This window comes from Micromys minutus, assembly GCF_963924665.1.
Source record: "Micromys minutus genome assembly, chromosome: X".
Taxonomy (NCBI): domain Eukaryota; kingdom Metazoa; phylum Chordata; class Mammalia; order Rodentia; family Muridae; genus Micromys; species Micromys minutus.
Genome location: NC_137970.1, coordinates 127,092,209 through 127,105,554, shown reverse-complemented (window position 1 = coordinate 127,105,554; position 13,346 = coordinate 127,092,209). Strand labels below are relative to the sequence as shown.

Sequence of the window (13,346 nt, the reverse complement as noted above, 5' to 3'; positions counted from 1 at the left end):
CAGTATAAATTACATGGCAGGAAAATGCTTGGGCAAGTGTGTGCAGAGGCAAGAAATATGTCGAAAATCCCAAACATTATACTCAATTTTGCTGTTAATTTATAATTGCTTATTTTAGTTTGATTTTCTATTACTGCAATAAACACCATGACCAAAAGCAACTTAGGGAAGGAAAGAACTTATTTCATCTTATGTTGGGGTCTGTGCAAGAAGAACAGCAAAACAGCGTTAGAACTCATGCAGTTCACTGGTTAGCAAACCATGATGGGAGAGAATCAGAGAGGCAGAGTCCCAAAGACTATATGTCCTGAGGACCTCATGCTGTTGAAAATCATTCTGCTTGTTGCCCTCACAGTTACCACACACTTCATATCTATGAGTAGTATAAAAATTCTAAGGGGGGGGGGGGTTCCAGACCCTCACTGGGCAGTGTCATTGGCACTTTAAATGTTAGTGATTGATCTTTTCCAAGCAGTGTTGCTAGAATAGATTGATAATTCAACCACCACCCTTAGAAAGAATTTAGAGATGTAGTTAGTAAAGCTAGGTTAGGATAATTTTTTTAAAAGATTTATCTATTTATTATATATAAGTGCACTGTATCTGTCTTCAGACACACCAGAAGAGGGCATCAGATCTCCTTACAGATGGTTGTGAGCCACCATGTGGTTGTTGGGGATTGAACTCAGGACCTCTGGAAGAGCAGTCAGTGCTACTGAGCCATCTCTCCAACCCAAGATGTTTTTTGATAGTGACTTTAACATAGAAAATCTTGGGAAACAATTTAAAGTTCAGAAAGGCACACTTCTGATAATTGAGCTAGGGATTTTTTGAGGTCAGAAAACAGAACAATGACACCTAACTAGTATGAGCTGATGTGCTTTTCTGGTGATCAAGATGATGATTATTTCTCACACTCATTTTTGTCTCAGCTTCCTGAGATGATTTAATAAAAATTTGGTGAGTAGATGTGCACCCTGAAGATTTAAAGTAGAAATGACTATTGTTTTTTATATAAATGTTTAGATTTGTGATTCTTTTAAGATTTTTTTGTAAGATTACTTTTTAAGATAACAAGTGGTATTAGGAGCATGCTTTTTTAAAAACATATACTTACTATAATTATTCACTTAAAATGTGATCACATTTTAATTTTTATATTGGTTGAAAGATTTTTCTGGGATATATAAGCTGTAGGAGAAAAAATAAAATTGTTAGAACTTGTTAAAACCTTGCTTCATCAACTATGAGTGTGTGTGTCTTCATGAATGTGTGTGTGTGTGTGTGTGTGTGTGTGTGTGTGTGTGTGTGTGTGTGTGTGCCTGATTTACATTAATCACCACCGCTCCTTGGATCACTAAACTCTCTGTTGGGATTTGGCCTTCAATTATCTTATAATTCCCAGATCACAATCCACCACTGATGAGGTCAGGGCAAGAACTTAAAGCAGAAATTTGAAAGCAGAAACTAAAGCAGAGGACATGGAGGAATGATACTTGCTGGCTTGTTTCCAGGTTCACATTCAGTTACCATTCTTACACAGCCCAACCAGACCTACCTACCCAGGGAACTTTTCAATTGAAGTTTCTTCTTCAAGCAGACAACAAAATGAATCAAGAATTTTTTAAATATAAAATCTACTTTGAAATGCATAAAATTATGACTAGGACTGTAGCTCTGATGATTAAGTAAATTTATCTCATGCATCCAACCACCAGTAAGTACCAGATACAATGGGCCTGAAAGCACTTGAGAGGTAAAGGCAAAAGAACAAAAATTTAAGGTTATCTTTTGCTGTGCAATAAGTTCAAGACCAGCTCAGACTATGTAGCATAATCCTGTCTTTAAAAAAAATAAAAGAAAAGAAGAAGAAAAAGAGGGCTGGGGAAACTACTTAGTGGATAAAATACTTGTCATGCAAGCATGAGGACCTGCATTCTTTGTGGGGTTGGAGTTGTGGTAGTGGTTGGTTTGTTGGATGTTTGCTTGTTTGTTTGAGACAGGGTCTCTCTATGTAGACCTGGAATTCTCTTTATGGCTGACCTGGAATTTATGCAGAACAGGCTGGCCTTGAATTTATGGTGATCTACCTCCCTCTGCCTCTGTGCAAAGCTCCTAGGCTATTCTTATACCCAGAATCCAAGTGAAGCAGGCCTCAGTAGCACCTGCCTGCCTGCAATCCCAGAACTCCTATGGGAGATGAGAAACAGACTGGAAGCTCTTAGGCCACCTAGGGAGGCATACACATCAATAAAAAGGGACCCTGTCTCAAACATGGTGGAAGATTAGTCCTGCTGGACATGTTGTCATGCATTTCATTCCAAGACTTGGCATGTAGAAGCAGGAGGATCAGCAGTTATATGTATATGTAAAATATATGTATATGTAAATGTTACATATGTATATATAAACATCTATACATACAGGAATAGATACTTGTAATGGCTGCACAACACTGTAAATATAATTTAGACCATTTAACTGTATTTTTTCAAGGCAGGATTTTTCTGTGTAGTCCTGGCTGTCCTGGAACTCACTCTGTAGACCAGGCTGCCTCACATTTACAGAGATCCATCTGCCTCTGCCTCCAGAGTGCTGGGATTAAAGGCATATGCCACTACACCTGGCTTTAATTGTACATTTCAAATGGAAAAGGGCTGAGGTTTTACCTCAGCAGTAAGGCTGAGATATGTGTGTCAAAAGCCATCAATTCAATTTTTAGAACATACATACATGAAGTCTTAGAGAAAATAGACTGAAAGTTGTCCCATATGTCATAAAAGACCTGGATCTCCACCTATAATCCCAGGACTAAGTAGGTATAGGCAAGAGGTGCAAGGTCCTTAGAAACATAGTGAGTTAAGGGCTTTATGAGATTCCATCCCAAAAAATATGCAGCAGGGCTGGGTGTGTTAGCACATGCCTTTACTTCCATCACTTAAAAGGCAGATATCTGTACAATTGAAGCCAGCCTGGTCTTATAAAGTTCTAGGACAGCCATGGCTACATAGTGAGACCTTGTGTAAACAAAATAAAAAATACTGATACAAAATAAAATAAAAACCAGAACTGATTCCCAGACTTCTGATGCTCTTAATTCTTGGAGTGAACCTGGGGAATAGGGAGTTTCCCCTGGTCCTTCAAGAAGACTTATCAAACTTCTGCTGATACTCCTCTAAGCAAGTTACAAACCTTGTTTTCTAAATACCACTAATCTGGCAGATACCTGGATTAAGGACATTTACTAGCTGGCAGCTTCTACTGAGCCCTACTGAGAAGGGTACTGTGCCCAAGGTTTGATGCCAGAAGCACACAAGGCCACCAAACTCAGTGACAAAATCCCTGACTACAGCAGGCTACTAAAACAGATGCCTTTGACAATAAGCATTAGAGAGTGCCTATGAGGAACCACGCAGTCAGTCAGTATGGAAACTGTGTGTATATATATATTCATTTTGTTGTTATTACTACTGTATCTTTACTTAATGTTTTCTTTTAAATTTATTTAAATTAGTGGGGGGGATGGAGAAGGAGGAAGAGGAAGAAAAGGAAGAGGAGGAGGAGGTCAGAGAGGTGCCAGATCCCCTAAAGCTAGAATTATAGGCAGTTGTGAGCTGCCTTATGTGACTGTAAGGAATCCAACCCAGGTACCCTGCAAGAACAACAATGTGTGCCCTTAAAAACTCCAGCTTCCTACAATTTTTGAAATTTTATTTTATGTATATGTGTTTTTCCAAATATGTGTGTACCAAATGCATGCCCAATATGGTCAGAATAAGACATCAGATTCCCTGAGACAGGTTTCATGCAGTTAAAGCTGACCTCGAACTTGTGAAGTGGCTGAAGATGCTTTGAACTCTTGATCCTTCTCTCCTGTCACCACTTCCCAAGTGCTGAGATTACAAGTGTAACCAAATTGAAAATGCTATAATCTAACCAAAACAATGCTTCTGTAAACTCTGTATTTTAGAGCATTACCTAAGTGCGGTGGAGTTCCTGTAAGTAGGATCATTGGGTCAAAGGACAAGAATGTTGTTTAGTTCTGCCTAGCAGCTGCCTAAGAGACAGAAGGATCCAGCTAAAAAGGACTGGCTCAGCTGCCCTGGCACTTTAGGTGGTCGGAGCAAAAAGCTCAAACCTGAGGGCCAAGAGCAGTGTTCCAAACATCCCTTCACTGGGTGATACATAAAACAGAACAATCTCAGGAAAGACCACTAAGCAGAAAGAAAGCAACCAAAGGCTCAGGTTTACCTCCAAATGTGCTTCTGAACCTTCCATGTTCTTAAGGAACACATGCCAACCTTATGTCATTATCTCTGTTCCCAGATCTATCCTCTTATGAATCATGAATGCTCTGATATCAAGTCACAATCGGAACTCAAACGTAGAAATAGAAGATTCTCACCTAAGAGGGTGTGTGCAGGAAGTGGGAATGGGGGCTCTGGTAGTTTATTTACGCCAGTAATTCCAACATTTGAGAGCCTGAAGCAGGAGAATCGCTCCAAGTTTGAGGACAGCCTGGGTTACACAGAGTTCTAAGCAAACATGAACTATAAAGTGTATAGTACCTCAAAGTCTTGAAGGAGATTTCATTTTGCAGCAGTGACTCCGGATCTTTGTAGGAAGCTAGGCTGCTCAGCTTTAGCACCAGAGGAGTGTACCGCCACACTCGGTACCACCCACCCAGCCTCTGGAGAAAAGGGAGGAGGCGAACCTGGAGGTGGAGCCTGTGTGAGGACCTGCGGACACCGCAGCCTATGGGCCAATGGCGGAGCGACGCCTGTGGGCTGTGGCCTTCTGTGGGCGGCCATTGTCTTGCCTGCTAAGCTTTTCTACGTGACTCATTTGCTTCACCTAACTGGCAGAGCTAGACCGCTGGGGAACTCTCTGATCTGGTTGGTCTGCGTCTCCCTACACCCAGGCAACGTCCTTGGCCCGCCCATTCTCTGCCACCAGCCTCGAGAGGACCGACCTGAACCTCGGGCCTAGCACCAGAGGGGGCCGGGTTGAAGAGGATCATTGCTACTACGTTCTAGGCCTGGAGGCTTCTGTTAGCTGGACTGTGAGGCGCGACGGATTCCTAAGTCTCTCCTGGCCAGACAGGGCTTCTCCCAGCGCTCAGAGGAACTGAGCCTGTACTGGTGTTTGGAGGAACTAGTCATAGCACTGATCGCGCTCAGCACAGATTTGCCCCTGCCCCCAAACCTGTTCTCTCCTGTTTCGTTCCTACCAGATCCCACAATCCCCAAACAGTGCACCTACCGGAGGTCCCAACCCATCGGGAGAAGTGGACATGAGGTTGGCAGGTGGGTGAACTGAAGAGAGATCAGGTGTCCTAGTGTCTGTGTTAGGCGGGGCCTGGGTGGTCACTGGTTTGTTTATTAATGGATGACTGCACAAACACTCATTTTCTTTCACCCCTGAGGACTTCAGCTACCCAAACTATAAGTTAAGGATTGATTTTATATATGTATATACATATATACCTCTGTGTGTGTGTGTGTGTGTGTGTGTGTGTGTGTGTGTGTGTGTGTGAGTGTGTATCCAACACAAATAACAGACCAGCTGCCTTTTGGAAAATGAATTGTGAGAAATAGGCTTCAGAGAGCCCAGTGGCTTTATAGAGAGGAGTAGAAAGTAGAGATAGAGAAGTGTGGCCTTAGAAGAGAACTGATTTAGTTGCCTGTGAGGTTGGACTACTAACATGAATGTGCTTAGAGGGACTGTTTGGGGTGAGAGTAGAATTTGAGAACTGGTAAGGTAGCAGCTTTGTGAATAAGTCCAAACTGGACATTAAGGAACTGACTGGGAGGATATGGGCTCAAGACAGATCAGGACTGGAGGTGTAAGGTGTCATTGCTGCATGCTGAAATCTCCCATACAGTATGAAGATGGGAGAAAGCAACCTGGAAAAGAACACCTTTTGAGGAGAGAGTAATGGAACACAATCAAACCAACAAAGAAGAAATCCCAGAGAATGGGGTCAGGAGATGTTAGTGTCCTGGAATCTAGTAGTGAAGTGTTTGCATCAGGAGGGCTTGGGCAGTCCACTGAGAGGTCAAGAAAGAACAGACAGACAATCAGAAATATGATATCATGAAAGTCATAGGTGGTCTGCTTTGGAAGGTCATTTAGGAGGTGTTGTAGGAGCAAGACTAGATTGGAAGAATTTTGGGAGAGAGTTAAGGAGTGAGGTGATAGAATCACAATGTAGATTACTTTTATGTGTATGCTGGGGGATGGAAGCCAGGGTCTTATTCATGCTGGGCAAATGCTCTACCACATAGCTATATCTCAAGCCAGAATATCAATTTTTAAAGAGTTTGATGGAAAACTAGAAGATAAAGAGTCAGTAAATGAGTCAGTAAATGAGATTTTTCTTGCAGGAGCTCTGTTTCATCTTTATCTTATGATAATATGAGAAAAAGTGAGATAGGAGTCTTAGCATAACATATATATAATATATAACATAACATATATATAAATAAATAAATAAATATATATATATATATATATATATATATATATATATATATATATATATGAGACAGGAAAGAACTTGATGGATCTTGAAGCAAGTAGATGGACTGGTCTTCATAAGGAGTATAGAGCTTCCATCAGAACAAGAGGAAAGACAAAGTATATGGGTGAACTGTAAATATACTAATAGTTTCAGAGGCAAGATGCTAAGGTTGGTGCTATGGAACCTGCCCAGAGCATGAATTCTAAAAGGCCCCTCCAGACCTGCTGGGGAGACCCAAACAGAGCAGCCTCAAGGTTTGGACTCACTTTCTTCCCTCTACTAGGAGGAAGTTTAAGTCTTTTTTTAAGTCTGGTGGGTAGCAATTGGTCCCCCACTTTCCAATTCTACCATCACTTGTTCCCAAGTAGAAGGGGAGACCTGATCATATGAGTTAGGAGGTTATTGCAAGGTTTGTTCACTGATGTCTGAGATAGCCCTGCTCTGTGTCTATCCTGCCTGCAGGCCCCCTGCGCATCGTGGCCCTAATCATCATTATGGGTCTCACCTGGATCCTAGTCACCATCCTCCTAGGTGGTCCTGGTGTTGGCCTTCCTCGAATTCAGCAGTTCTTCACCAGTGAGTGTGGGGACCCTCTTGATTCACTATAGAGGTGTCCAGTATGGGTTATGGTGGTTGGGTTTTCCATTCCCTTCTTGGCATGCTTCCTTTTGCTCTACTAGGCCTATCTTCTAACACAAATACATCCTTGTTCCTACCAACCATCCTAGAGAACACCCCTAATTGCAATAAATATTGAGTGGAAATTGATAGAGTAAGAATAAGGAGCAGAAAAGCCCCCATTGAATATTAATCGTATTGGACTTTCTGTTGGGCTCTGAGACATACAAGGGATTCTATACTTTGTCACTGGTGCCAAGTCACCTAAGCACTGTTTACAATTCCAATTCATCCTTTTCCTGGAGCAGGCAGTTTTACATCAGGGCATCATTGAGACTTGAGCAGGGAAAATGCCAAGTAAAACCTGACTTGGCCCTGAGTCCCTAAGCCTGGTTGCTCTGCTGTAGGCTCCTAAAGGCCTTTATGCTAACAGAAAAAAAAACTCTCTACCTACAGGCCCAGAGAACTCAGTGACTGCAGGTAAGCCTCCTGTCCCTTCCCTATTCCTTCATGCCTGCACTTCATCTGCCTTTTGTGATATTCCTGCCTGCTGCTAGCCAGCCACACTAGGATTTCCATTCTCTGTCTGACATCTCCTAACTAGCTATCATAGGCTTCTATGCTGTGAACCTAGTAAATGAGTTAGCCACTATCAGAAGGTGAAAGGGGCAGGCATAGGAAAAACATTCCCATTCTAAACAAAACACATTGAGATGAAATAAGGTCTCATGGTCTTAAGCAAGTCCCAATCATAGCAGGACAAATTCTAGATGTAAAGGCCTGAGAAGAAATCTCTATATTCAGATACTCTGCTCTCTGGGCCCACTAAAGTGACCACATACTCTAGAATGGGAGATAGTGTCACCCTCTGGGCTTGGGCTCTCTTTTTCCTCTTCACCCCTAGCTCTATACTCAAAAATAACCTCCCTCCCTTCTTTCTTTCCTTCCTTCATTTCTCCCTCTTTTCCTCCTTCCCTCACTTTCCTCTTTCTTTCTTTCCTTCCTTTTGTCTTTCATTCCTTTGTTTCTTCTAATCTTGTATTCTCACCTCAGTTCTTTTCATAAGATGACAATGTTTCTATTGGTATAAACCTCTAGCAGATTTTGCTGGCCTCTCATGCAGTTCGTGGGGGCCTAAGTTTTAAGACAAGATAGAGAGTCCTCCACAGATCCATTCTGTATAATCCCATCTCAAGTCCAGGCTTCTGAAAGGCAGCAGCACATGCACATTCATGTGCTTCCTTTCCTTAGCAAGTTCTTAGCCAACTATCAAAAAAGTTATCTCTAAAGGATGCTTTTTTAAAAGTTTTATAGTGCTGGGAATTAAACCCAGGACTTCACACATACTGAACTCTACACAGAGCTATTTTTCTAGCCCATAAAATGTTTCAGATTTTTTGAACAGAGTTTCACTCTATGACACAAACTGACCCTGAACTTACTTACTATGTAGCTCTCAAACTCTGTGTTCCTCCTATCAAATTCTGGAATTATAGGTTTGGACTGCTTTCTCAATTTTTGCAATATAATTAGGTTAATATTTTCTTTCTTTTCCTTCCCTTTGTGACAGGGCTTAATGAATGCCAGGAAATCATTAAGCTCACATAAAGCCTTAAATTCCTGATCTTCCTGCCTCCATCTCCCAAGTGCTAAGATTACAAGCATATATCTGGCTAGCCGGATATTTTTCTATATCTTTATTTACTTCATGATTCATTTCTTTCCCCAACTGTTCTGTCTACTTTCATTTTACCGTAAGCAGCAGCAAGGAAAAACAAGACCATACCTTTTACACTGTGCTTGAGAATCTCTTTTGCTAAATATTTTATAAGCTATCTTTCCTACAAAATACCAGAACAATTGGCACTTTATAACAAGGCTGAGCTTTCCTCCCATACCCAATAATGGCTTCTTCAACTTCCTTCTAAGGTCTCACCAAAAGATCTATAATATTCATAATCCTATCAATACTTTGTTTTGGATGATATAAGTGAAAGATTCAACAGAAGACTCTCCATTGTTCTTTCTTTCTGAGCTTGCACCAGAATTGTGTTTACTATCCATATTGCTAAGTTTGTTTTAATATAGAGGCTTACTATACAGGCCAGAATAGCCTTAAAATCATGATCCTTCTACATCATCCTTCCAAGTCCTGGGAAGTAACAAGTCCTGTAGTATCATACCTGGCTTCATTTTGTATTCCTACCAACAGGGTTTCAGGTTTTCTTTGTTTGTTTTTGTTTGTATTTGTGTTTTATGCAGTACAGGCTCTTTCTACTGTACAATTCAAAACTCTATAGCTTTTGTCCACTCTACCCAGTTTCAAATCCATTTTCACATCCTTAGGTATTTGTGTATATAAACCCCCAATTCCTGGGACTAAAACCTATATTAGCTTTCTGAAGCTACTCTAAGAAAAGCAGAATAAGGCAGGTACCTTAAACAACCAAAATTTACCTTCCCACAATTTGTGGAACCAAGAGTATGAATGGAGTGTCAGCAGGGCTGTGAAAGCTCCAGGTACGGGTCTTTCTGTGTCTCTGCAGATTCTAGAAGCCTTCTATGTGCCTCATATTGTAACTACACTGCTCTGCATTTTGCCATACTGTCTCACAGTATCTCCTGTATGTTTTTGTCTCATAAGGACACCAGTCTCTTTATGTTAAGGGTTCAACATGCTCCAGTTTAATTTCATTATAACTTAGCTATCTGTAAAGACCCTGTTTTCTAGCCACATTCTGAGGAACTGAGAATTCTGATTCCAGTATAGTTTGTAGGATCATAATTCATGCCATTACAGAGGTAATCTCCACCCTTACCCTGAAGAAATAGAGAGGCTAGTAGAGCCCCATGCTCTGCCTATCCACCCCAACTCATCCACTTTGGTCTGTGTGCCTCATTCATCCTGCCTTCCTGGACCCTCTACTTTGTTCTGGTTATACAAGGGTTCTAAACCAGCTGTTAACCCCCTTTCCCTTTTCCTACCAGTAGCAAAAAAAAAAAAAAAAACTAATTCTTGAAGTCCCTACCTCTTTGCCAACACACCACTTGGAAGTATCCCCAGCTTTGGTCTTAGCCCTACCCACCTCCTTCCCCATTTCCATGCTCTGTAGCTGTTCCTTCAGCTCTGTGTCTGGTCCTGACATTTGCCCTCAGATCTCAGGTGACACCAGGGCCAGGCATATGGGTCACATTTGCTATCATTACTCAGAACCAAGGGCCAGGAAGTACAAGTGCGGCCTGCCCCAGCCATGTCCTGAAGAGCACCTGGCCTTTCGCATAGTCAGCGGGGCTGCCAATGTCATCGGGCCCAAGATCTGCCTCGAGGACAAGATGTGAGCATATGGGCTGGGAAGTGGGAGGGGAACCTAAGGCCAGGTCTGTAAAGGCCAAGGGCTGAGGGTAGTGTAAAAAAGAGCAAAGCTAATATGCCCACAAGAGATCTTCTTCCCCCTGCTAGGCTCATGAGCAGCGTGAAGGACAATGTGGGTCGTGGGCTGAACATCGCCCTGGTGAATGGTGAGTCCACCATGTTGTAGGGTCAGAATTCAGATTATAGAAGCAGATACTATGATATGGCCTGTCCCCTCCACTTCATTACTCCCTATGCAGGTGCAAGTGGCTTTTGGGCACTCCTTGGGAGTCTTGGGGAGAATTCTGTGCCAGCTGAAAGCTCCACAAAGGAAGTTACCCAGTGAATGTGATAGTAGGGACAGATAATAATGTTAGATGCATACAACCTCATATGCCAGTGGCTCTATGGCTGCAGAATGTGAATGAGAGAGGGATGCTACCCACTATGTTTGAACCCGGGCTGGGGGCTTAGGTGGTAAAGTGGCATGGCACAGCTTGCTCAGCAGATCTTCCTCTTGATACAGGGGTCAGTGGTGAGCTCCTAGAAGCCAGAGCTTTTGACATGTGGGCTGGAGGTGAGTGGCCACCACAACAGCCTACTGTACATTTTCTCCCTGAAACCCTGCCCCCTGTCTTTGAACTCAAATATTCAAGTATTGTCTTGGGTTCACAAAATACAGAGGATAGGGATTCTGTCTGTATTCTGTTATGGCCCTAGTTCCTTTACCAATTTGTCTGTATTCATACTAATGGTCCTTGATGTAGAACAGCCCTGGCCCAATCCCTACTTTGTTTTCTTCATTTGAAGAATATTGTTTGGTGGGGAAGGGCTGCTTGGTGAAACCTGAAGCTCTATATTCTGTGGGCCCATCTCCACCAGATGTCAATGATCTCTTGAAGTTCATCCGGCCACTGCATGAAGGTACCCTGGTGTTTGTGGCATCCTATGATGATCCAGCTACCAAGTAAGTGACTGCCAAGTCCAGCTTCAGTCTTGTTCCAGTACAGTAACAATATCTAGTTCACATTTCTTCCTACTGTGTGACAGGATGAATGAAGAGACCAGGAAGCTTTTTTCTGAGCTGGGCAGCAGGAATGCCAAGGAGCTAGCCTTCCGTGACAGCTGGGTGTTTGTGGGAGCCAAGGGTGTGCAGAACAAGAGCCCCTTTGAGCAGGTACAGCAGAGATTCTGGCACCTCTGCCTCCTATCCCTGGCAACCTGGCTACCCCTTCTCTTTACATCAAAACTTCCATGAATTCTACCGAGCTGGGTTCTGATCTCTGTCCCTGACCTATGCCCTGGTTAGGCCTGTTCCCTTGTTATCACCATGGGGAGAGACAGTAACTTTGATCTTTCCTGTCCTGTATATATTTCAACCTAGGGAGTCTTTAAATGTCAGATTGCATATTGGCCAGAGTTGTGCCTAAGAAATCTTTGCAAACACCTTCAGGATGCTCAGTCCAGGGATATAGCTCACTTATGGTGGATGTTTGTCTAGCATACACGAGGCCCTGTGTTCAATCCTTAACATTGCATAAAACTGAGCAGGGGACACACCTGTAATACCAACACTGTGGAAGTAAAGGCAAGAGAATCAGAAGTTCAAGATTATCCTTGGCCACATATCAAATTTGAAGCCAGCCTGGGCTATATGAAATACTGTTTCAGATTTTAAAAGGAAAAAAGATGCTCACTAGTATCCTAGCCTTGTCATAACCCAGTTTTCCAATTTATGCTACACACTCCTTTATCACCTTCCCTGAGTTCTCTCTTAGGGTACATCAGTCAGGGTTTATGCTAGGAGATGCTAGAGAGAGGAGGGCCCCTGATATCATTTTTACCTACAGAGCCTCTGAGTGAAAAGTCTTAGATAGGCTTTTAAGCACTGCTTTAAACAAATATGGTTTCTCCTTTGTTTTGGTTGACCAAAACAACTCAAGTTCATGTACCCCAAGACCCTTCACCCCAACTAAGGCAGCAGCTTCGAGCATTTTCCTGAAACCAGGGCCATATGGACTCCCTTCCTGCCCACAGTATTCATTCACCTTGGCCCATCTCCAGCTCACTTGTAAAGGAATAGACCACTGCAGCCATCCCCCACTGAAGAGTACCCTGGTGGTTGACCCTTGAGAGCCAGATCATGACTTCCTATTAACCTCTACAGCATATGAAGAACAGTAAGCATACCAACAAGTATGAGGGCTGGCCAGAGGCCCTGGAGATGGAAGGCTGTATCCCTCGAAGGAGCATGGCGGGCTAGCACAGCAGAGCTCTGGAACCAGAATGAAGGAGGCAGCATGGCACCAGTGTAGGGTGGAGACTGTGCCCCATGCCCAGGCATGAGGCTCCCCCTTCCTAAAACATTAGGGCTTGAAAGTGGCCTCAAGGTGATGGGGGCTGCAGGGCTGGCCCATTTTATTTTGTCAGGGAGCTTAAGTACCTGTGTCCTTGTTTTCCTAAAGCTGATCCCACAGTCATTTCCCAACCAGCCCCTTCCTCTGCCTCTCCTGTTTCATCTTCTGTTACTTGAGTGCCACCAAAGGCAAGGGTCTTCAGTGCTTGCCCCTCTCACTGAAGCAGCCATTTGGTAGGTTGGGACATCTTCAAGAAACTCTTCCTCCCAGAGGGACTGCAATGATATCCAACTCTGTTTTCAGTATGATCCTTTAAGCCAAATCAGAGATTAATCAGATGACTTCTGCAAGTTTGAATGGAGCAATCTGGCCTTTAGTGCCCAAGAAGCTGGAGTCTAATCAGAGTCCCTTACAAAGTGTATGGCAGTATGCAGTTTGTCAGAGGGCTAACATTCTAAATGACCTGTTTCTTAATAAACTAATCTCTTGCAGTGAA

The 13,346-nt window shown here is 42.9% G+C and overlaps 2 protein-coding genes across 4 annotated transcripts in view; one reads left to right on the top strand and one right to left on the bottom strand.

The window, feature by feature from the left end:
* The window catches only part of IKBKG (inhibitor of nuclear factor kappa B kinase regulatory subunit gamma), a 54,074-nt gene extending 52,894 nt beyond the window's left edge, over positions 1-1,180 (bottom strand). The window contains exon 1 of the mRNA XM_080910425.1: positions 1,118-1,180. The gene's annotated coding sequence lies outside the window, so the exon portion shown is untranslated. The remainder of the gene's footprint in view (positions 1-1,117) is intronic.
* Positions 1,181-4,891: 3,711 nt separating this feature from the next.
* FAM3A (FAM3 metabolism regulating signaling molecule A) lies at positions 4,892-13,346 on the top strand. 3 transcript variants are annotated; one of them, XM_080910779.1, is made up of 9 exons: positions 4,892-5,306; positions 6,986-7,099; positions 7,598-7,621; positions 10,353-10,476; positions 10,602-10,660; positions 11,020-11,070; positions 11,376-11,460; positions 11,544-11,670; positions 12,661-13,346. In XM_080910779.1, the coding sequence occupies exons 1-9, from the start codon at positions 5,294-5,296 to the stop codon at positions 12,754-12,756; spliced, it is 693 nt and encodes a 230-aa protein (XP_080766905.1). In that variant the 5' UTR covers positions 4,892-5,293; the 3' UTR covers positions 12,757-13,346. The 3 variants fall into 3 exon arrangements, with proteins under 3 accessions (XP_080766905.1, XP_080766903.1, XP_080766904.1); XM_080910777.1 differs by having other exon boundaries at positions 11,304-11,460; XM_080910778.1 differs by lacking the exon at positions 7,598-7,621 and having other exon boundaries at positions 11,304-11,460.